We start from the raw sequence: 25047 nt of genomic DNA, 5'->3' as shown, positions 1-25047 counted from the left end.
ATTTTATGACATTTTTGATCACAAACACATTTTCTACCTTTTTCGAAGCTCCACTTCTAAATACAATAAAGTGGAAAGCCCTGCACTAAAACATACCATGAGAGTCAAGATCTACAAATAAATAGTGATTCAAAACATGCAAACCGCTTCAAAACCACTGTGATCACAAGGTTCAGCCTGGCCTTACTCAGTGTTTCCCAGCATCGATGTGCCTCTGCCCCTACCAATCGCTGAGGAGTGGCACTATCCTCACAACTGCTCTGCTACAGCAGCAAATGAGTTAAAACAGAAAACCCTGCTCCTCCCTGTCTCCTCTCCAAGGACATCTTCCCTCAACATTTTGGGGAGTTGTGGGGCAAAGAGCAGCACGGTGGTGCTGCTGAGCAAGCACGGGGACAGGAGACATGGATGGGAGAGGTAGCAGCACTGAATAAGGGAGCCCTACAGGAAAAGGGGGCAAGGCCAGCACAGTGTCTCTGCACACCCCATGAAAGAGTCCACAAGGGACAGGCTTCAACTCTACCAGAAACTGGAAAAATTAAGGATTAGAAAATAACTACAGTAAGATTAATAATCTACAGATCACTTACAAAGGCTTTCTTTGTTAGAGCGCTATTCAAAAACATCTACATACGTGAGTAATCCTGGCAGAACTGTACAAACAACATGCAAGTGCTTCACATGTTCAGGAGTGCATTCATGTGGAAGTGCTGGGAAAGCTGCACGGGCAAGTACCCTGTGCCAAATCACAACCATAATCATGCCTGCTCACATCGACTGGTTCCATGAGCTTAGCAGGAGCAAAAAAATTTAAAGATTTCATCCCATTTAGACAGATGCACATTCAGCTTGAAAAAGGTGAAAATTATAACATTTCTTTCAAAAAATGTTGGAAAAAATCCAGATAACAGGTAATGATCTTACTTTTAGAATATAAGTTAACTGATTTGTGTAGGATGCTCTGATATCAAAAGTAAGGTCCACCTACCAAAAAAAGGGAGCAAAAAGACAGGGAGCAAAAAACAGGCAGAAACTTTCAACCAGTACTCAAGGTAATTTTAAATGATATTTACTGAAGGATATGCTCCAAGGTGATAATGTCTATTTTAAAAAGCCCGCAACAAATATGATAAGTGCTTTCTGGACAATATCCTTTCCAACTTGTATTGTACCATTCTTCCTTCTTTCCCTGTAAAATTCCACAGCAGTGCAATTCCATCCATTGACTTGCTCATATCTCAGTTTAAAGGGGAAAAAAGTAATAAAATTTAATTCCATCCAGCTAAATATTTTGGCAGATTTTCTGCACTAAAAATATGCACCATAATTTATTCTAAATGTTCAAAATCAGTTCAATCCTTGCTCACTCCAATCATTAGCATGAACTTTAGCACTTCCTTTCCTAAACTTTGTTAACATATATATGACCTTGATCAAAAAAAGTGTATTTTTAGTTTCTTAGAGCTGCAAAACTAAAACTGCATCATAAAAAGGGCAATAGTAGGTCTGCCAAACCAACTTTGTTTTAAAGTTGGTTTTTTTTTTAACAAGACTATGCTTTGTATGTAGGGAGGAGAAAAATTAAGAGGGTGCTCAATCAGCTACTTGAAGCCTTGGTGAAAATGAAACTTTTATGTTCCTAATATGATGTTTATAAACAACCCCAAAGTTCTAGATACTGAGTCATCTCTGGCTTTTGGCTTGTCTTCTTCAGCTGAGGGGATTTTACAGACTGTGAGCAGGCACTGTTCGCACTTTCCTGGCGCCCTCGATCACCATTGCCGTGTTTATGCAGAAACACACAAACAGAACCAGAGAACACAGACTGTGCAGGCAGTCACAAAACTCATTTAGCACCGCATATGTAATTCTGGATTTCTCCCACAGTCTCTTCCCTATTTTTCCCCCTCCCTTTTTAATTTCTTCTTTTTGTTTTGTTGTTGCTTTACGTTTCTTTAATCTCCATCAGGGCAAGAAACACCCGCAGCCATCCAAAAGGCAGCCTTGGCTCCCCAGAACCCCCAGGAAAGACCATGGATTGTGCTTCACCAGCTGCCTCCTGATCTGTGGGGAGGTTTCCTTACTGGTGCCACTGCTGCCTACACGTGGTAGATTTTCCTGACAACACGATGCAACTGTCCCATTGTTCTAAGCTGTGTGTTAATGAACTTGCAAGGGACTGCAAGTATTTCCCCATCCTTAGGAAGAGGTGCACTGCACTGCCCAAACTGAGCCAGAACACCAGTAAGTGGCTAAAAAGGATGATGTTAAGTGAAGCAGGGTGTATAATGTGACTTTTGAAATGCAGACAAATGAATTTTTAAGTGTGAATCCCTTCAATATAGATTTTTCATTACCGGGAATAAAATTAAAGAAGTGTCTGCTTTACTGGGAAAAGAACACAATATAAACCCTAAGGAAAACTAAATATATTCCTTCCCTCGTATCCATTACTGTGAGCTTACAAAGACTCTTTAATGAGCACTTGCTTGCTAGAAGTGATGAATATTTCAGATGTTCATTCAAAATAAACATGGAGAACCTAATACAGTATTTATGGCATGGATGAATTTCCTAAATGAGTCCTCCAATAACCAGAAAGGAGCATTAAGACATGAGTGTGGAAAATTATAAATAGTCCACAAAAGGTACAGCGTAATAGTGTGTATCACTTTTAGTCTTGTTTATATCTGTCCAACCCATTTTCAATTGGAAAGCACTGCTTATTTTCTCCCTTTACAGAATTTGTGAATAGGTTGGTCCTAAGCAGCATAGTTAGAAAGAACACGAGCCCTCTAAGTAAATAAATGTGGATCTATCAAAACGTAGGAAGGCTAGGGGGGAAAAAAAAACCCTCCATGTATTAGGAAGAAAGTACTACAACTCTTCCTTTAAGAAAGTTAAGAATACTACTTGAAGAAAATACGAAGAAAAAAGAACATATCCTGTCAAAAGTTTGAAAATGTCCCTGGTCAGATGCCCTCAGCCACTATCAACCATAAAATCAAACACTGAAGTTATAACTCAACAGATAAGACAACAATACTTTACATGGCTGTCCCACCAATAGCGGAAGCCAGGTTAGAGTCATATAACAATGTCACATTTCTAAAAATGCCCCAGTAAAGAAGTCTGCAAATTATGCACTTTTTTAAAGTTTACTGCAGCTGACAGAGCTGCAATGTAACTTAAGATGCCCAGCCTCCCTTCTCCCATCCAAAAAAAAAGGCCAACCCCCCCAACCCAAATCCAGTATTTCATGAGATGCGCCTTCAGAGGTACTGTGCCTTCTTTGGTGGATGCAATTGAACAAACTCTTAGGAAACACACTTGGGCACCACAAAACAAAGACAAATACTAGAAAACACAAAGAACAGTACCTAAAACCAAAGAGGAAATACCACAGAATCAATTCAGCAAAGGAAAAGTCAAACCAGAAATCAACCCAGGTTCAATGATTGACATGGATACTACACACACACACACAACCAGACAAGCCTTTCCATTCAAGAGCCAAGGGTGGAAAATAACACTTCAGAAGGCTTTTTGGAAAGGAGAGGAATGACAGAATCATATTGCATAGCAACCTGCTTGGCCATCTAATCACAAACAGTGGCAAAATGAACTCAAGAGGAAAACCCCAAGACGAACTGCGCACCACTGCTGCAGACAGACACCCAATACAAGGTATCTGTCTGTGACCAAAAAAAGACATTTTCCACACTTTGCCAGAGCAGGCATCACACCAATTACACATTATAAACTGGCTCATTTACAAACACTCCTTATTTTGCATGCTACTGTCAACAGCACAAAACACAGAATGAGTAAATACTTCAAGTTTTAGCTACACCCATGCGCTATGTTACAAAGAGCAGCAGTAGTTAAAATGAATAATTAAAATCATACCTACAACAATGGAAACACTAATGGCTTAATTATTTTAATGCAAAAAAAAATAGTGCTAGTGTTGTACAATCACAATTAGTGTTAGCACACAGGTAGGTGGTTTGCACAACTACTCTACATGAAAAGACAGACACCCTTGAGGCTGGACAGGTTACTTGCTCCTTACTTAATCGTAACTTTGGTTTGTTTTGCCAAAGTTTCTGTAATGTGTAACAGTGACAACAAAACTGTTAAGAAATTGGGATGTTTTCAAGTAAAATTACACTACAGACCAGTCAGCATTTATCAAATCCAGTATGTCCAACAACTTCTGAAATTTTAGTATACTGAAACAATACTAAACTGTCTTATTTCATTTAGCTGGTATAAGAGAATAGTTCAACAAAATAAGTTTAACCTACATTTTGTTCCTATTTTCACTAGCTTCATCTTACACATACCATCCATCTTACTTGCCCCCTCCATCCTCCAACATGTTAGTTTGCAACAACAGAATTAATGATTTATTTCTATTCAAAACATTCTAAAGATCAACTGAAAGAAGCAATATCAATATACTACCTGTTACTTAAAAACAAAAAAAGCCCCCCCCCCTCCCCCACCCCAAACATTAGCCATGAGTGTAGCAAGTCTGTATTTTGGTATAAAAACTAAGACATTTGCATTTGAAAGACCAATCTTTTGTTATCATGAAAGATAGCCATCTTAAAAGTGTGGAAGGAACGTGTTACCACGTGAAACTGAAGGTTGTTGTGAGTTTACAGAATTTTATGTTTCAGTTGAGGTATTCTAAAGTTCAAAGAAAAAGAGGAAATCAAAACTTCACTAAAGTAAGTATAAAAAATCCACTTTTGTTAACTTGGCTTGCAGTTTAACATTGACTTCTCACAAGAAATTTCAGATGCCATAAAACCTGTATGCTAAAAACATTTAACTGTTACGTTTGGAAGTATGGAACTAGGAACAGAAGAAATTAAAGGGAACGTTCAATGCAAGGGAAAGCAAACTTTTGGTCTGCAGCTTGTGCAGGAAGGTTCAAATATGTCTACAACATGCTGGAGAGAAAGAGGAAAGAAAGGACATGTTCTGTGCTTTTAAAATTAGCTAATCTGCTGAATAGCTGGAAAGCGCCGCTACCCAGCGTTTAACCCTTTGCCTTCATGACAAGAAAATGCTGCTCAAAATGGGAGGGGATAAATATCAAAGCAATCATCGGTTACCTTTAAAACTCTTTGCTTCCTCCTCTGAGGCCTTTTGTTTTCTGTTAGAACCTAAAAAAACATCAAATTGCAGAATATAAGTTGTGGTCACAAAGGCAGGCAGACACCTCCGATTTTTATTATGGAACAGCGATATTTCTGCAATACCCCGAGTGCTTTACACGCGGCACTTCCACGGGCCGGCGGCGGCTCCCGGCGGCCCGTCCGCCGCCCCCGCGGCGCCCCTCACATCGCGGGAGCCCCGCGTTCCCCCTCACGGCGGCGGCGCCCCTGCCCCGCCATCTTTGCTTCCTGCCGCAGCGGCGGCCGCGCGGGCGCGCGCCGCGTGCGGCCCCGCGGGAGCGCGCACCGCCCCGCAGCGCCCCCCCGCGGCCTCGCGCCCGAACAAAGGGGTTCCCGCGCGGCCGCCCGCAAGAGCCGGCACGGATTCGCCGCGCCCGCGGAGCCGGCGCCGCCCCGCGCCTCGAGCACGGCCCAGGCGGGGCGGGCCACCCGCCCCGGGCACCAGGGCCGGGGTCTCTCGGCTTGACGAGGGCTGCGATGAGAGTGGGGTCAGGCGAGGACACGGCTCCGTGCACCCGCACGCGTGCGCAGACCGCCATGCACCGGGCGGCACAGCCCTGACCTTCCCTGCGAGCAACACCGGGGATGCATCGTCAGGCACCAGCGGCCATCGTGGGGCTCCGCACCCGCATCGTCCTGGAAAGAGTGGGTATCGCCGCTCACCTGGTGGAGGCCGCAGCCAAAGGGCCTGCCTTCACCTGCTCTCCCAAGCCGAGGGAACACGACGCTGCACCAGCCCGCTCCAAAATCTCGACCGGGGGCCAGGAGCCCAGCGCCCACCGGACTCAACAGCCAGCGGCCCCTGCCTTCCCACCGCAGTCCCGGTGAAAGATACTCCTCTGTCTTCATCTATTCCTACAGCACCCGACAGAACAAATCTGCTGCAAACGGACTGCGATGGGAACTGGCCACCGTATAAACATCAAGTGCAATTATTTTCCCACAACTCCACCTGCTTAAAACGTTCATCCGGATGGAAGGAGGACGGAGGGATCACAGCTCTACCAGTTGTCACACCGAGCCCTCATGGATCACACAGACATTCGCTAACTAGGGACAACAAACAAATAACAACGTATCTAACGCTGCAGTCACCGAAACAATTCGCAGTTGACATCTAAACCAGAACGTTGGCCACGGATTTATGCACTAAAGATAAAACCAGTAAGAGAACACCTTCTCATCAGCTACAAACTGCAGTCAGAAACTGTTTTCTTATCTAGTGCTAGACTAATTAATTACTCTCCACTTACTGGTGCAAATCAGTTAAATAGCAGAAATGCTCAGACGGGAACACACAAATCATTCTTCAGCATAGCAATTAAGTCAGAGAAAGCTGTTGCCCATTTTTTGTTGTCTGATGCTACCTTGTATCCAAGCTCTTCATTTGTTGCACCAGAGCGAGGTATTAAATAAGATTTAAGATAAGGTAAAGTTAAAATACTGATTTATAATTTTTTCCCCAAATACCCCAAGTCTCCAAGGGTCTTTATGCATATTAAAAATGAGAGAGTGGAAATCACATACACTTAGTGACCTGATTCTTCTTCGTATTTTTGGCTACTTAAGATGCTTTACAATACAGAGGAAAAAGAGGAACAGTATTTTGTTTGCTTAGAAACCTAAGACCCCATATTCTGATTTAGTCCTCAGATTGGTGTGTGCACTGGACAGTAGTTTCAGGCTTCCTTTTTACTCACACACTTTCCCCTCGTGTTAGGGGTCCTCAGACACAAGGAAGAAAAGAAACCTCTTCAAATAATTTTCCCATAAAAGCTTTAAGAACCAGCACAGAAAATAAGGAGCAGTGAAGAGGCAACTTGTTACATACAGCCTCTGAAAGTAACTAGAGCACAAACGAATCCATCTCACTGTAATTTAGGTTGCATTATAGTCCACACCCAGGATCACAGGGAAATGACAAAGTACTGTGAGTTGTAATTATTTTACACTCCTACAGAGTGTGAGTGTCTGTGTAAAATAAGAGTGAACTGCACAACTCCAACTCCCTGCCCTGCATTTGTGGAATAGGGTAGGCTGCATGCAGCTTTGCTCATCACCCATGTTACCAAACTCCTCTAGCTCTGTGCTATCCCCTTACTCTCAAGTATCATATTAACTAGTGTTTTTATGTGCACTCATTTTAAAATTCAACTGGCTTAAATATTTCTGGAGTCAATTGTAAAATAAATACCACAAAGTCTAAATTTCTTGATTATAGCTAGGCCTGGATGGAAAACAAGAATTCCATTTTGCTTTTATTTTTTTGAGATTTCGACACTTGGTTTGTTCCAAAGCAGAGCAAACCTTTCAAAAATTAAAGAGGAGACGGATGGGATGTGGGAGACCAAAGTTCAAGCCCCTGGTCCACATCAGGCAAAAAGCCCTTACCACCAACATGTTCTAGTAATTCTCATTCCTGTTTTAAATTTTAAACAGAAATTTCATTTGAAGCCTTGAGAAAATTCCTCCAAAAATAGTTGCATTAAGACAGATAGCAGCTGTGAAAGGTTCCTGTTAAATCAGCATTTTCCATTCAAGGAATGGCTTACTGGAAAGTTCCCAACCAACTTGAATTGCAGCATCCTTTTTTAATATGTCTGGGTTTTTCGACAGTGTGTTAAAAACCCACAGACAAGCAGGCCCTTATTGTTATTTAATATTTCATGTCACTCAGATTACAGCTATTAAATAAGATGTCTCATGACACCTTGGGCAACCCAAATGAACTTAAACTCAGTGACCTCATTTTTTTGGTCAGTTTGTTGACTACAGGTCGCACTAAATCTAGCTACTTAGTTCTAATAGGAATTAAAGCCCTCCCCAGCAGATGCTTTCAACCCAAGAGGGCTCCCTGCCTAGGTAGGGCCCTAAAATGTAGGCACCTTGCCTTGACAAGCCCTGCAGAAAGCAGCCTTTGGAGATGAGGGCTCCCCACACTGACAGTTCGGCAGCAGCCCTGTAAGTTTATGGCCTTTTGGGCAAGAGGAGCTGCGGGGTCATGAACCCCTACAAGTTCAGCTCGGTAAGCGGAGCCGCTCAGCCTGACACCCTCGTGGGCCAGGGCAACAGCTCCCCCAGGAGAGCGCTGGCGAGCTGGGAGCCAGCCGAGATCCACACCGCCCTGCCAGAGCCCGGCACAGCCGGCACCAGCAGCAGCTCCGGCGATGGCTGAGAGCACCCCGCAGGCGGTGTTTGCATCAGCACTGAGTGTGCCGCTCCATCTGCAACACCTGCCTGGCCAAAACGGGAATCCTTCTGCCACGGAGAAAAGAAAATAAACCCTGAGCCACCTTCCCTGTCCACATGCTACTTTTGAAGTCTACCAAATCCTCACCCCACACTGCAGCTCATGAAGACAGCCCTGACAGTATGCAATGAAATGGCAGCAAATCAGAGCACTTCTTGGAATTAAATCCACTTTTTGGAATGAAATAGCTGCAAAATAGCCCTCAGTAAGTGCTATACTATTTCATAAAACAGCAGTCTTTAAAGACAAGACAAAAATGTGAAAACATCACAATCCTGTGTAAGCTTCTCAAACTCTTCACTGTGAAGTATTCCTGCATTACTCACTCTGAGAGGGACAGTAACCCAAGATAAAGCCTTTTTTCCTCTTCTTATGAAAACTTGCTTTACATTTTATTTACTGGGCTGCTCTTCCAAAAAATTCAATAAGCAAAAAATTGTTTTCCCTTATACATTTTAGGATTCTTCTTTACCAGCTCCTAACCAAGCAGGCACAGTGCGAATCCCTCAGGAAGAGGGGCGTTACATGCAACAATATTGCTACACACAGGGGCTGGGAACTACAGCCTACAAGGCCTTATCCAGACTTTCATGATGTCACATACCTGCAAAACCCATTACATTCAGGAAGGTACAATATCACTGAAGGTTTATGTGGCTGTTATTTTTAAATGGTTTTTTTCAAGTCTAATGTAGTTCTCAAATCTATGTGGATTATGTGTGAATTAATGGAAATAACTGTAACCTAACTAATGCCAGTTCCAAACATGCAACTGATATTCTCCAATGGCTGAGTGCTTGTGCACATGTGGGCATGAGTGTTGGAATACGCACTTCAGCTTACATTCATGGCTTCTATGAGCCAGGCCTTACTCCCTAAAACTGTAAATCCACATAAGTTCTTAAAGAAAACCAACACTTCTTTCATAAGCAGCATGTCTGGACTGCCAAATCCCACACTGGCTATACAGCCATTTAATGCACAGAGCTCTCACTGACTTCACTGGGACTTTTGCATTTTTTAGTTAGAATGCCTTTAAGGCAAAACACCAACATTTAAACTATGCTCCCGAGGAGCAGCAGAGCATGTCTATCCCCCTACACTCTCCTCCCAGTGAATCACCTCCAAAAAATGCTTACATTCCACCAAGATGAGAGAAAGAAGCATGACTCTTCTGAACAAGGAACACACTGAAACCAACCTCATTTCTTTTAATTATTTATGTTCACTTTCTATACCATGGACAGAGACATACAGTTTTGGGTTTTCCCCAGCTGCTTTATATTTGAAACACATTACTGTCACAGAAGTCCCAGTGCTACCAGCCTGGGAAAACAATGGGATCCCCTACAATCTTATCTAAAGGATAGCTGCTAAACTGGGTGATAGCATTCCCCATCCCCGAACACCTTCCCCTGTATCTCAACATCTTTAAAGAGCTCATGTAACATTGTAGAAATACTTTTCTCTCTCATTTTCTCAGAGCACAGTTTCTAGAGATTGAAAATGAGGCAAAGCTTCTTTCTAGGAATATCTGAAAAGGCACCAGGTTTCATTCAAATACAATTTTATAAGAAAATACCTGACATGTTCTTAAATGTCAGGAACAATTCATTTCCTCCATGCAGCACCCTGGAATTTCATACAAAATTTAACGAGAAGTGAAGGAGGCCTCTGGTGCAGCTCTGAATACATTATACAGAATGTGACCAATCTAATGAAATAAAAGCACACCAAAATAAAAGCTGCCAAAGAAAAGAATAAAAACAAGGAATCTCTCATAAAGAAAGTAAAAGAAGTGCCCAGAGAGGACAAAGGTGAAGGGGCAAAGCTAATCTGCAAGGAGAAGGTCAGGCTGAGCAACAAGAAAAGAAGTATGCCTAGCCTGGAAAACAAAGGTTGACAGAAAAGCTGGAGTGCTTCCTTTCACTGACCCTGCCAAAACCCTTTTTAAAACATGGCTTTTAGATCACTTCCTACCTCAACTCCACAAATTCTCTCCCATGAGCTTTTCTTCAATCCCACTGACTAAATATACAAAAGGACACAATGTCACTACTCTTTTGCTGTAGAAAGTCAGGATAAGTCTCTACCACCTTTATTGTTTTAATATCTATCTTAAGTCACATTATAGCTGTCCCTCCCCTCATTTTTTTAAGAGCATAAAGGAGTAGTTGAGACACAAAGAGGTTTTTTGAATGAATTCTGAGCCAAACTGTTTAAGCCTACTTTCCTAAGCCTCATATCTTAAAATATACTTCCCCCACAAAGGGGAATATATAATATCCCCTCACTGCTACAGGACTCTTCTTTCTGCTTGCCTACCTTAAAACCAGAACGGACTTCTCTGCCAATCCTGGTAAGCACAGGACAGAGCAGTGAAAACAGGAGGTCTCCTGAGATCTCCGCAGATGACAGGAATTTCTACCTGCTGTAAGAACACACCATTTTAATGAAATGGCTCTTCAGAAAGGTTTTGCAGGTGCATTCTCCCCAGTGTGAACTGCTCCACTTGGAGTACACACTGGTGCAGAGACTTGAACCTCAGTTTCCCACATCCCAAGGCAAATGTCCCAGTGATTTAACTACAAAGACAGCCTTTCCCCCTTTGTGGTTCAAGTACTAGTGGATCATATGAAGAGAACACTCCCAGCAGGACCTGGCAGTGCAGAGTCTAATGCTGCAGCCCAGAGGTCAGGGAATTCAGTTGGGATGCGGGAAATCTATGTTCAACTCCCTACTTACCTGATTTAAAGCCTGATCTTGAACTGAAATCCCTCAGAAGGTCAGTGCTGTTATCACATGGGCATACAGACTGTCCTTTCCCCTCCTCTTTGTTCCAAAAGTTATGACCTGGGTTATAAAAGGCTGATGGATCAGAAAAATGAGTAAGAAACACAGAAAAAGAAAGTATGTCTGGGGAATGTGGTAAAAGATAAAGAGAGAGAGGAAGGAGAAGTGAAATGAGAAAAACAGAAGAACAGACAATTAGAAAGGCAGAAAGATGCGAAAGAGGAAAATGCAGCTACAACCTGGTCCTGAAGTTTATAAATTGATTTCCACCAAATCTGTCATCACAAGAAAATTACTTTAACTGAACCAAAGAGCAAACAACCTGCCTTCCTTTGCTTCTAGCCTTCAGTATTTTAAAATACCAACACTCTCCCTAGTAATTCACAGTCTCCTAAGACTACCCTCAATCTCCCTCCTCCCCACATTTAGTGCTTAAATCTTTCTCATTTCTTTATACACTCCAATTAATCCATTGTTTTGGCCAATACACCAATATCTGGGACACAGAGTTAAAGCCGTATTTACCTTTGATTTTATGGGTTTACAAAACAGGAACAAGACTAACTCCAGCTCACTCTAACCTACACTTCTGTAGATGACAAGAGGAAGTTACTGTACAACCTGTTAGCACCAACAGTAGCCCTGAACTCTCTAAAGCTGTAATGTGGCAAGCATTTCCCCTTGCAGAATTATACAATGCACCTCAAAGCTCAAAAGAATGACTTAATCTGAAACTTCTTTGCCTTACCTCAAAAGGTAGCGTGATTGGTGGTGGTGGCTTTTTCAGTTCTTCACATTTTCTCTTTTTACATATCCGGTGACTAGTTTTGCGCTTCCTGCAACAGCTGCATTCCTCACAATTTGTTTTCCGCAGACAGGGCTCACAGACCCCACAACGCCTTCGTTTCTTTTTCTCCAGCATAGGGAGCAGAGATGAATATGGAACAGGGTAATCACCAGCTGGATTTTTAAGAGAGGATGGCCCTGAGGCCTCAACTGCTTCAGTGCTGTTGCTCACGTTATCCTGAACCAAATTCAAGCTTACTCCGACACTTCCCAGCTGTGATGAATAATCATTATGCTGCAGTCTTGAGTCAGCTGGCAAATCTGCATTTATGGCTTTTTCTGAGGCAAGAGCAGAGATTTCCATGCTTGAAGGCAACTCCGAAAGAAAACTTGCAGAGAATTGTCCAGAGCTTTCAGCAGAGCTTTTATCAACTGTGCTTTTTTCTAAATCTGAAGATAAAGTGGGGATATATCCTGAATTCAAAATTAATGTCTCTGCATCAATACATTTAACAAGCTGTTCGATGTCCTCTACTTCAATATTGTTTAAAGAGGTACTGGAGACTGGTTCACATACTGTAAATATGTTTTTCGTGTCAAATTCTGAATTCTGTCTCGTACAACTCAAATCTGAATTTGAATCAAGTTCTTTGTGAATGGGTACAAAATCCACAACCAGTTTCATGGGGTATTCTGCAAGTGAGCTTGCACCTTCAAAATGTAAAAGCAAATTTGATTCAGAGGCAGCTACAGAACTGGAATTTGAACCAATGTCTTTATTCCCAGGTTCCAAATCCCAGCCTGCCTTCAAGCAGGACTCTGCAAGTGACCTTGCATCTTCTAATAAATGTTCTTGTGAGTTAAACTCTGAGGTAACAAGAGGTGCAGAACCCAAGTCTTGTTCTTCCCTAGGTAGCACCATGTCCAGCCCTGCTCCAATGTGGAATTTGGCAAGTGTGACCGACTCTATCAGTACTGCTGAGCTGAGGTCTGAGGTATCAACAGAGCTGGAGTCAGGTTCTGTACTGTTAGGCACCACATTGAAGGGGGTCTCTGCATGCACCTTCAAGTTTGATTCAGAGGCAATGATAGAGTCGGAAGGAGAAGATGGAAGAACCAGCGCAGCATCTTCAACAAATGCTTCAGCCAAACTACCTGCATCAAGATCACTGGGTATCTGCTCACAGGGCAGGTCTTCATGCTTAGATTTCATCTCTGAAACTTCTGTACCATCATCAGTTACCTGACTGTTTGGAATGGAGTCATCTGTTTCAGATATTTCTACCTCCTTGTCCTGACTGGCACATGGGATAACAGGCTCTTCACCTGCACTACACAGACAGCCTTCTACAGGCAGAGCAGCTAACTCATTTTGTGCTAAATCTTGTTTCAAAGCTATTTCACCTGTGTCATCATTTTTCTCTTGTACTCCTCCCAGGGCTTCTTGTTCATGTTTTTCCTTTGTTTCTAGCCTTTTTTGTGCTGCAGCTTTCCTGGGTTTTGCAATTGCTGGAGTTTGGGGCAATCTTCGGGAGAAGGATCGGTTACGGAGAGACATTGTAAAGCCATTGCTGTTGAAAGAATCCTGGTTGTGAAAGAGGATATTGTCAGCTTTCTCCAAACTCACCCAAGATGCTCCAGACAAGGTTCTGGTTACACTGCTCCTGAGAAGTCTACCTGAAGAGCTCATGATTGGTTTCTTTTCTTGCTGTTTTTTCTTAACATCTTTTTCTTGCACTGGCTTTTTACCTTTTCCAGAACTAACAACTTTTGTGGAAGTCTTTGTGGTTTTCTTTCTCACTTGGCTAGATTTCTTTTTGCTCTGGTTAGTTTTCCTTTTGCCTAACTCTTCTTTTTTGGCTGATCTGGAAGGCCTCGCATGGTGAGCCATGTCTGTGGAGCAGGAGGAATGTTAAGAGGAGAGATGGAAAAAAATCATGAGCTCTTGAGAGACCTCTTCAATAGAAAACTGCATACTCCCATTGCTGCTTTCTGTGCTGATACAATGTCAACTCTGAAACAGAAAAAGATACAAAACAGCATTAATATACTTCTAATTAATAAAAGGTGCACATATATTCAACTGACAGTTTTTAATATTTAAAAATACAGAGGTAGAATCAGAAATAGCAGTATGGGGTGTTATGTTCAACTAGCACGAGCTTTGAAAATATTAGTATACTACAAAACAAAAAGCTTGCCTAAAGGCCTGCAACACAAAGAAGCAAACTGAACTCAAATGACCAGGCAACACCACATATTTACTGTTTTATGTCAGTTCTAAAAAGTTTGAGTTTTCTCAATTTTATTAACAGTTCATTAACCAATAAACTTCCTTTGAGTAAAGGGGAGTTCATATTTATCAGTGTAAGGACATTCAGGGACAGAAGAACAAAGCTCAGTTTATTTTGTGTGTACTCAATATATCATCACCAGGGCATCTATCATTCTTTCACCATCCACTGGTAGCCCACCATGGTACAATTCCAGATAAAATGGGAGAAGTAACTAGCTCCCCAAAGAGATCAATCTGTGGTATTACAGGGGAATGGGATCAGGGAAGAATTGGTCTTTCCCAGTATTATCTTCCAGAATACCTTCACAGCACACTGTATTACTCTCCAAGCCTTGATTCCATACTGTCTACCTATATCAGATATTTTATGCAGGGCAGATGTCTCTGCTTCATCACTATGACGTAATAAATTTATCTTCAAAAAAGCACCATACATCTGTGCCAAGCTTTTGTCCCCAAACACAGCTGCAATGCACAGGTCCCCCAACTCCCCAAACAAAATTAAATCATCTCAAAAGATACAACAAATTTCCCATGCTCCAAACCAAGTTCCTTCAAGGTGGGTTGGGTTTTTTTAAAATAAAGCAATTCTCACAAGTATATATTTTTGAGCACATAGTGCTTTTTAAGTACCTGTGGAAGACTTTTAAAGCTTTATTTAGCTGTTTGAATAGATCAGGTGGGTGGACAAGGGCAGTCTCAAAATGGGAACAGGCAGAGCCAGAAGCTCTATAGTCTCCAGCAGGAAGGTACCTTCCCTTCACCATCATTCATTTGAATTCCTTAAGCCCAAATCAAGTCACCTCCAGGCCATCTGCACCGCATTGATGGGAAGAAGCCAAGAAAAGAAAGAACAAGTATGGGGATGATGTCTAAAATCCTGACCTCAAATGGAAGTAAAAGAAAGGGAATCTTAGCTTCTAAAGGAAATGGAAAAGGAAAGAAGAATGCTACCAGGTTCCTGACATCACCATCCCCTCCTACGACCTCAATCCCCACCTTGAAGCCAACAGGGTGATCTCATGGAGGCTGCACTTCCTCACAGCCTGGTCTGAGCTCTGCTGAAGGTGGGGAGAGTTTTGCTAATGCAGCCCAAACAGCACTGCCCCAAGAGAAGTTCATTATCCTGCCAAGGAGACGGGCCGGCACAGCCAACACTCACAGCCTCTGTGTGGGACCACCAGCTTGCTGCTCCCCAAAGCAGCATGCGGGCACAGCCAGCCTGTTTCTGGCCAGCTGTTGTCACAGCCCTGGGCAGGCCACCCAGTGGCCACAGCACCTACCAAGGCTAACAGTAACTCCTCAAACTCTTTCTGAGTAGCTTACTTAAAGCATTTTGAAGCCTGGCTCTTGTTTATTCAGCTGTAGTAAGCCAACTGACCCTCTGTACTACAACATATAAGCCAAGTATCTTATCTAAACATGACATGATTATTTTGCATCACATCTTCATATTACATATCAGATGAACATGATTACTGAGACAGCGGGTTTTTCACACGCACAAATACCATTTAGAGCCATATACAAGACAAGGCAAAACACTTCTCAGGTCACATCAGAAAAGAGTGCCCATCAAACACACAACAAACAAGCTGAATAAATAGCATCCCTCCTCCATCACAGCAACACATCCAACCTGGAGAAACTAAGTAGACACGTGCAGCTGTTTATAGTTGCGGGTGAAGCTTCAAAGGTCACAGAAGAGTCCTGAATAGCTCCCACAGAAGCACTCTATAAAAGTTGGGTCAGACACTGAAATAGTAAAACAAATACAGTGCTGAAATGAAGGTAATCCAAGTCCTCCCCTCCCTCTACCCTTCTCTGGAGACGCATGGGGGAAGGGGGACATGGCCATTAGGAGTCACTCCATGAATCAAAGAGGGCATCGGCATCACATCAGCAGGTCCATGAAATAGTTGTTGGCAGCCTGCAAAAAGCCTTCCCAGTTTCTTTGGGTTGTGACAGAGACTGGGATCCTCATTCCAAAGGATGGCCTGGAGGGCTGCAAAACCAGCTGGGAGCAAGCAGCAGGCACATCTGTAGCCAGTAGCAGAGGAGCTACACAACAGTAGCAGGAGAGGAAATGCGAGCTACTTTCAGAGCCTATAGCCAGGATAGCAAAGAAGAAAGCAAGCCATCAACAAAGGCCAGGCAACATTCGAATGTGTGAATCAGGAGGGAGACTGAAGAGATAAAGTCTTTTCTCTTTATGTCAGCCCTAAAACAGAAGAATGACCAGACAATACAGGAGGTCTGGAGTGGAAACAGTGACTGGATTTTTGAAAATTTCACTGAATGTGAATAATGCTTTGCTCATATTACTTCTCTACACAAGCAGTTGTTATTGTGGAAGTTCAGGAAGCATGACCATCAAAATTACCAATCAGAAGCCTAATTTATAACAATTTGGTAAATTTTTAAAATCATTACTATAATTACATGATAACGTGTCTTTACCTGCATTGGGATAGGACAGGGGGGATGGCTTCAAGGTGAAGGAGGGCAAGTTTACATTAGATATGAGGAAGAAATTCTTCCCTGTGAGGGTGGTAAAGCCCTGGCACAGCTTGCCCAGAGAAGCTGTAGCTGCCCCATCCCTGGAAGTGTCCAAGCCCAGGTTGGATGGGACTTGGAACAACCTGGTCTAGTGGAAGGTGTCCCTGCCCATGGCAGGGAGTTGGAATGAGGCAATATGTAAGGTCCCTTCCCACTCAAACCATTCTGTGATTGCACAATTTGAAAATTGCAAAAGAGTTGCTTCAGGACTGCAGAGGTAAGATCATCCTGGGGTTCTTTGGTTGGTTGGTTTTGTTTTGTTTTTTTATCTTTTAATACAGAGAAACACACCTGTCTGGGAAGAATGTAGGAAACTGTCAATGCCAAAGCACTACTTGTCTTCAGGGCCAAAATTAGAGAGGCTATTAACAGAGTGGTTCAAGACTTCCTTTTTTCTTGCTAGAAGAAGAATGCTGATATTTGTAGGAAATTGCCTGGCTTTAAATGCTGCATTATAAAAGATGGCAAAGGCTTTGTCTGACTCAGAGATGACAATACAGGGTCACAAGAACAGCAACACTTTTATCCATTTTGTTTCAATTTTGTTACTGGAATGACTAGGTTTTTCAGAAGAGATCTAAATGGACCCCAAAAGGAAATTTTTGGGGGCTAGGGGGTTATTGCTTGACTTTAGTTATATTTGTCTGGGACTTTGAGTATCTGACCTGCAAGGTGATTGTATGCTCTTGGGCAAAATGGTTGTCAGCAAGAGATATCTGCTTCCCTTTAAGAAAAGGCCCTAGTCTTGAATACTAGTCTGCCAGAACCACCTTAACTGCTAGCTAAAACTGTCTGACATTTTAAGTAACATGTCCTAGAAGTCATGCTGCTCTTTCTTTGCTTCCTCTTCCACAATTAGGACCAGAATACTAGGTAGCTGCAAGGTTGGTATTCAAGTTTTGTTTTCTGTAACACTAGGAAATATTTTACCTGTTCCATTTAAAGCACTGGAAAGGACGCTTGGTATCTGCAACAGTTGCAAATCATCTCATGCCACTTCTTAAGGACAACAAATGGCTTTATCACATCGGTCATATTTCACAGCAAGTAATCAATTATATCTCCGAAACACCTATGGGACTCAACAGGATTATAAAACATAAACCTCATGGGGCAATATACTAACTGGTCACTTTTCTATCATCCTGGAGAGAAACTTACTTCAATGCTTTCTTCTGAAAGCCCAACCAGGTGAGATCTGCCATGCCTTCCCTCACAGGGGAGCACAGGCGTCTCTAGGATGTAAAAGGGGGCAATAGGTGACAGGAGAGTTTGCAGGGAACTGCCCTGAATAATGCCAGTGCATCTTGGAGCTGTCTGTTACTTGAGCCAACTTATCTCTTGCTTAAGTTTTGCTCATTCATGGTAATAAATCTGGAACAATTCCATTGACTGCTATAATCCACACAAATACTGCTAAAAAAGCTAATCAAAGGCGAAATCTTTTAGTCCTGTCTTGGTCAAAATTCCAAACAATTATAATGAGAATTCTGTCTAAAAAGTAATTAAGAAATTTAACCCCATACTGTCAGAATGCCTCCAGAAAAAACAAAACAAAAACCCCAAACAAGCAAACAATGACCCCAAACAAACCCACCCACAATGTTTCAATTTAAACAAATGGGTAAAAAAAAAGATAAAGCAAGTTTTCATTCTAGAGACAGTGTCAATCAAGCTTCTGTTACATAACTTGATTCTTGTTGGAAGATGGCAGGGGAAAAAGAAAGATATTAGAAGATGTGTCCTCATAAAAAACGGCAGCAGCTATTTTATGGTGTTATGAAAGATGGTGAGTGACCTCTGAACAAATAGAGCAGTACAGGGAAAAAAAATGACACAGCTAGCAGTCACTAGTTTCACTAGTCACTGGTTTCACTACAGTCAGAGGTACTTAAATACATTTTGTTTCAGTGTTTAGGTATCTTTTAAAAAGTCCCTCGAGATTTGCCCTTAGGGGAAACAGACCTGGAAGCTTTCATAAAAGCCACTTAATAATATGCAGGTCCCAAGCAGTAAGGGCCACAATGTGACTAAGTTTTCACACAAGCTCAGATGCATGATTTAGAATTGAAGAACACCTCATCTTCTGGCAGCGAATGCTCTAGAGGAAGATGCAAGAGACACCAGAGAAGACAGACATCAAAAAAATCCGACCTTCAGGTGCAAAAGCATGTCATATCATCTGCATATTCTTCCCAGCTGCACCAAAGCCAACCTGCTTTCCAATTTGGCCTAGTTCCCTGCTCTACTCATTGCTCTGCAGAACACTTTGTATATGAAAAGAAGGGAAATGGGTTAGGAGGAGGGAATCAGCTTTAATTTTCCCTTTCCCCCTACTTTAATCCTTGAATACACATTTGGCTTTGGTTAAGAAATAAAACTGAAACTTCTCATCTGCCATCTCAGTACCATGAGTTATTTCATACACAGCCTTGTACAGAGGCCTCCCCACTCCATTTTCCACCATATAGGTTTTCTGCTTTGCGTTACAGGACTATACCACTCTTGAGGCAACCAGCCATATTTCATCCACATACATCAAATTTTGATTTAAGCCAACACTTTCCAGCAGCACATGAATGTGGGACAGGCACTGCAGGATGACACCTCAGTTTCTCACAGACAAAGGCACAATCCTTTACTCACTCATCAGCAACACAGGATGATGCTGAGCAGACCAAGCACCAAGGCCTTCATCCTAAATTTTTGTCCTTGCTGGCCCCAGAAGGCCACCTCTGCGTTTGGAGGAGAAGGCAGGGCTTCCACCTCACTGCATCAGGAGCTGGAGGCTGCTGTGAAACGCTCCATGAATTCAGCAGGAGATGTCCATGGTTAGCATTTTGCAGTATCATGACTTCATGCACCTTGGAGCCTGCACAGTGACTTACACAGATAAAAAAAAATACCACAAAAAAACCTCCTCCCAGTTTAGGGAAAGCTCTATTAGAACGATTAGGAAAAAATAGAACTGGGGCAAGGAACCACACACAGGCGCCTAAACCACAAATCAGATCAAGCCTCAGACAAACAACTTGAGCCAAAAATCCATTGTGAAGACTGACACCACAATGTGCAAGTATCCTCCCTTCAGCCAGGCAGGAGCACGGGCTTACTTTAACCTGTGTGCAGTGCAGCCAAACACAGACATCCACAGGGGGAAAGCTAAAAAGTAAAAAGATGTGAAGTAATTTCTAAAGGCTCACCAAAGAAAAACCCCATCCACCAGAACACTCCAGATACATTTGAACTCAAAAAAAAAGCAAGCAAAGCAAACAGAACACCCTTGCTAATCATATGCCTCTCTAATTCTGCATTGATGCACTGCATTTCTTTTTGATAATATGACTCCATTCTTCAGAGGGGTTGCCTTTTCTTAAAAACAACAAAAAAAACCCACAAAAAAAGCCCCACCACCATTAACTGAATCACCTTATCTCAAACTCAGCTAAAAGAAGGGGGAGGTGGAGGGAAGAACCTTCAGGCAAAGATTAAGCCTGGAAAATTTCAGCCTGAAAGGTGTTTTGAAATTTTAAGTATCTGAAAACAGAAAGCAGGATGGAAGTGCTTAGGCCAGCTTTAACAACCACGGGTACTATGCCAGTCATAATAAAACAATATCAGTGAAGATTCTGAATGACTACACAGTGAAGAATCAGGTCCTACAGAAACTACATCAAAGTTCCTTGGTACATCTCACCTTGAATTCTTCCCCAATTACCTGCTTTGCACAACCTAGCCTGCCCTTGTCTCCTCCAAGCACAACAAACTCCTCTTATCTTGAGGGACTGACCCTCATCCCAAGAGCAACCACCACCATCCCTTGTGCTGCTGGAGCAACTGCCTCTGAAAAGCATAAACTAGCTTTCACCTCCTTTACAGTTAGAGTCGACCAGGCTACCTGCCCAGACCAAGATTAAATACTAAGTTTTCCCAATTCAATCTGTATTCCTAAATCGTCTTGACTTACATAATGAAAACAGGGTAATTATACCACAGAATAGCTTTCTGCCTCTCCACAAGAGTACCTCAAAAAGCACTGAGCACAGCTGGGGCAAATTATTATTATTTGGAAGATTATTATTATTATTTTCACAGGTTTTTCCATTGTCTTGAAAATTTAAAGAGACACCTCTGCCTTAGAAATCCACTTGGTCATGTTTAGATATCTAATGCTGTGATCTTTGCCCGTTTTGTCATTATTGTACTATAATTTCTAGAATAAGAGTTCTTTAGCCAGATCCATGCTGGTACAGCCACCCTAGCCAGCTTGTTTACAGGAGTCGACTCCCACCGCCTCACTCCAGGGTCTACACTGACATTGGTGCGCTCGCGCCCTGCTCCAGATGCCCGTTGCACATTCCCCTCTCCTCCTTAAAGGAGTAGCAATCTCACCACGCTGGGTAGCTGCTACGTAGGCCGAGATACAAGTGATACCGACTACGTTGCCCTTTAAATATCTTTGGGGTGCAGCAGGATAGGCTGGCTGAGTGTAGGACAGACTGGGCACACAATTGGCGCGTCTCCTTTGACTACTGCTGCGCCTGGTCCCCTGCTCGCTCCTCGGGCGCCAGCAGCCATACCTCTGTAAGGTTAGCTGGTCCTGCCGCCCAGCAGGCCGCCTCGTCCTTTCTCCTTACCCATTCGGCGAACCACATCCTTCTCCCTTGGTTCTATCACGAGCACGGCAGGGAGCACTCCCGCCAGCACCAAGCCTCCAGTTGCCACAAGACCACCTCCTCTTCTCCCCCAGCTCCAAGAACAGCTGGACAAGCACTCAGCGCCCAGGAGCACCCCGGGGGCTGCAGCCCTGCAGGGCTCCGGTTCCTTCAGTGCAGGCAGGCGGACCCCAAGGGGGGAAGGGAAGGGGCAGGAGGGCCCTCCTGGGAGGGAGGAAGCGGCTCCTCGTGGCCCAGCCCCGCCGCTGCTCCCCCAACCCCGGGAGCCCTCCCCGGGGCTGCAGACAATGGGGCCGACCCCAGCGGCGGCGCTGAGGACCCGCAGCGCCCATCCGGACGCGCCCGGCTTCTCCCGCCGCAAAGGCGGGGAGCCTACCCCCGGGGATGCTCCCCCCCAGCCCCGCACACCAGTGACACCTCCACAGGGCGATGCTGCACGGCCCTCGCTCGCCAGTTTTATGGGGGGCGGGGGGGTGGGCTGCGGGGTTTTTCCGGCTGGCCAGGGGCCCCTACGGCCCTGCAGGGTCCCTTTTAATTGTTCCCTCTCGTCCATGCAGGCTGCAGGCAGTTTCTCTTGCCTGGCGGGATTTTCCAGGCAGGCTCTGGCTGCTGCAGCTCAAACACGCTCCAGCACAGCCAGGGATACCGGACTTTTTCGCCTTTTCGGCCAACAAACTGCGTTTTGCATTTGAATAACCCCCAGCCTGCCTTCCTCCCCGCCTCGGAGCGGCCCGAGCCGCGGAGCTCCGAGCCTGGCCGTGGTGGTGCCTCTGCCTCCCCCTCCCCAGTCCACCCTAGTTCAACTTTGCAACTAGCCAACGGAATAAGCGAGAGGGGAAGGAGTGGAAAAACAGGGATTAAAAAAAAAAAAAAAAAAAAAAAAAAGGTGGGGGTCCGAGTGAAGAGGTCCGCGCCGTTCGCCCCCCCCCCCCCGCCCGCAGCAGCCCCGGGACCCGTCCCGCACACGTACCAGGGCTGCGGCGCGGCCAGCCCGCAGCTCACAGGAAGGGGCGATGCTGGCATGGTTCGGAGCGGGGCGAGGCGCGGGTCACGGCCCGGGCCCCTGCGGGCGGGCGGCTCCCATGGCGCGACGAGCCCAGGCGCGGAGAGGAGCCCCGGGCCGCGAAACGTGCTCCGTGCTCGCGGCGGCGGCGTCGCCCCTGGCCGGACCCTCCGGGAGGGAGCGGGGAGGGGGCGGCTCGGCGGGGCGCTCGCCGCACCGAGCCCTCCCGGCAGGCGGCAAAACGCGCCCTGGATCCCCGAAGCCGGAGCGGGATTCGCCGCCCCCCACACCCCCGCGCCCCGGGGTGACCCGGCACGGCCCCGGGAACAGGGAGAGTGGCGGCAGCGCCCCCACAGCTGCCCACAAGGGCCGCCATCGGCGTGGCAGGCTGGTAACGCCGGGGGGTATTTAACAACAACAACAAAATAAATTAAATGACGGTAATAAGAGAAAAGGCAAATTATCCCGTTACTTGCGGAGGCTGTGCTTTGACACCGCATACCTCCCGGTCAGCTACGGTGGTGGCACTCTCTAAAATAATCCCTTTTATTTTTAGCCTGGAGGAGGGAAAGCCTGGTCAGCCGTGACGGGCGAGGGGCTCACTGAGGGTCAAACCCCCTTCCCCTTACATGTGTCATCCAGGAGGACTCTCGAACACCAGCGTCCATCAGGCCCCGGCCATCCCACGCGTGGACCAAATACCCCCAGAAGCATGGGGAAGATGCTGGCTGAGAAGGAAGATCTGCTGAGCCATCCTCTCCCATCCTCCCTGCAAGGATGTTAACTATAATGAGCCTTGCTCTTTCCCCATCCCCCCACCTCATCCATTAAGAGCCACTGATGATACTGCTGCTCCTTCCCAGAGGGAAAGGGGTGAGTAAAATGTTATAGTAAGAGGAAGAGTCAGTCCACTGACTGACTTCTTCCAGCACTCATTATCACCACAGCCTTTTGTGAAAAGCAGGCCACCAAATTTAACATCTCTTCAGACTGAAAAACAGATGTGGAAATGGGATGTGTGAAACAATATACCCAAGCAGTACTTTTTAAAAAAGGTTTCATTATTATTACATCTGTAGCTGTTATAGAGCACTTCAACTGTGAACCAACCCAGTCAAATGTGAGCCTGCAGAGAGGCTTTTCTGCTGCACACAAGGGAGCAGTACTGTCCACATCCATCCATTCCTAGAGATACTTTAAATGCCAACATTTTGCTGGTTTAAGTGACGTGATAAAGGAGAAGCAGTGGCACAGATCTGCACAACTCCTTGTCACTGCTGCTTTTCAGTGACAGTGGGTAGGAAGCCTATCACCAATTTGTACCTCCATCCTCTTCCAACCTACCCTACATGTCCTTGCAGTGAAAGAGGAGTACAGTCTGGGAATCCAAGCCAAGCTCACAGACACTTCAGATGAAACAAAGTGAAACCTACACCACAGACACCTGAATTTTGAACAGTTGCCCTCAGTGGCAGGGAATTTCAGCAGTGCACAAGTTCTCTTTGCTAGGTGTAACCATACCATCTCCTCCTAAGGGCTGGATATCAAGACTTATGTCATTCCAAAGACTTATTCTGCTAAAAAATAAGGTAACACAAGCTATTTTTATAAGATAAAATAATAGGTGGTCTGAGAGGTAAAATAACTATTGCTCCCAAACTGCTGCATGCAGAAGTTGAAGGAACTAGAACTTGATGATAAAACCCCACAGAATCAGAATATGTTTCTTGGGAAGATGGCAATAAGTTGGAAGTTGTGGGCTTGAATAAAATGCAGAGAAAGAAATTAGTAACTTGGGGGGAAGCTACAAGCAATGAGGGCTAAGGTTTATTTAGAATAAGCAGGTTAATCGGAGCACCCAAGCATCAACACACACAATCACAGCTGCATTAGAAACAATGCCAAGGGCTAGGAAACAAACAAGAACTAACAATTGTTCATTTTCGCACCCACAGACTTATGTGCTCATGGTCTGAGGTCTTTCATCCTGGAAAGTAAATAGCACCAGGTCACAATCTTTTCTAGCAACAGTAAGATACTCAGCCTACCAAGACAAGCTGCGCATAAACGTTTGGAAAAAGATCTCACAGTAATGACTGTCTGGGCAACAAAATGGTAGATGAAATCCTTTCACTAAAATGCAAAGTGAGGCACATGGAGGGAAATATGGAAATCACAACCTCTAACTTCACTCCTACCATTCAAAATAAAAATCCTGATACTGTGACAGGTGCACCAGTGAAGCTGTTCTGTGTGCTCAAGTGCAGTGTTGGGCATTATTACAAAAGAAGGGGAGAACTGAACAGGAAACACCCCTACAACATCATTATTTAGCCCAGATCTCTTGTCCTCTTACACCTCAAATATAACATGCAGTCTGGTTTGCTTAAAAGGTGTAAAGGGAAGCTCAAAAGACACAAAACAGCAAGTGTATGCAAAAGCGCACAGAGCAGCTAAATGTACCAATATTTCCATCCTAGAAAGGCAGCAAT

The 25047-nt window shown here is 44.3% G+C and overlaps 1 protein-coding gene across 3 annotated transcripts in view; it reads right to left on the bottom strand.

Moving 5' to 3' along the window:
• The window catches only part of TET1 (tet methylcytosine dioxygenase 1), a 63693-nt gene extending 40934 nt beyond the window's left edge, over window positions 1-22759 (bottom strand). Inside the window, exons 1-3 of one of the 3 annotated variants that reach the window (XM_032115497.1) lie at window positions 22523-22759; window positions 11984-14035; window positions 5130-5180 (exon numbers count right to left, since the gene is read on the bottom strand). In XM_032115497.1, the coding sequence (XP_031971388.1) occupies window positions 5130-5180; window positions 11984-13912 (1980 nt within the window). In that variant the 5' untranslated portion in view covers window positions 13913-14035; window positions 22523-22759. The remainder of the gene's footprint in view (window positions 1-5129; window positions 5181-11983; window positions 14036-22522) is intronic. The other 2 variants (XM_032115495.1, XM_032115496.1) reach the window with 2 other exon arrangements.
• Between the last annotated feature and the right edge of the window lie 2288 nt (window positions 22760-25047).

This window comes from Corvus moneduloides, chromosome 8 (genome assembly GCF_009650955.1).
Source record: "Corvus moneduloides isolate bCorMon1 chromosome 8, bCorMon1.pri, whole genome shotgun sequence".
In the NCBI taxonomy this organism is placed as follows: domain Eukaryota; kingdom Metazoa; phylum Chordata; class Aves; order Passeriformes; family Corvidae; genus Corvus; species Corvus moneduloides.
This window is presented reverse-complemented; position numbering and strand designations above follow the sequence as displayed.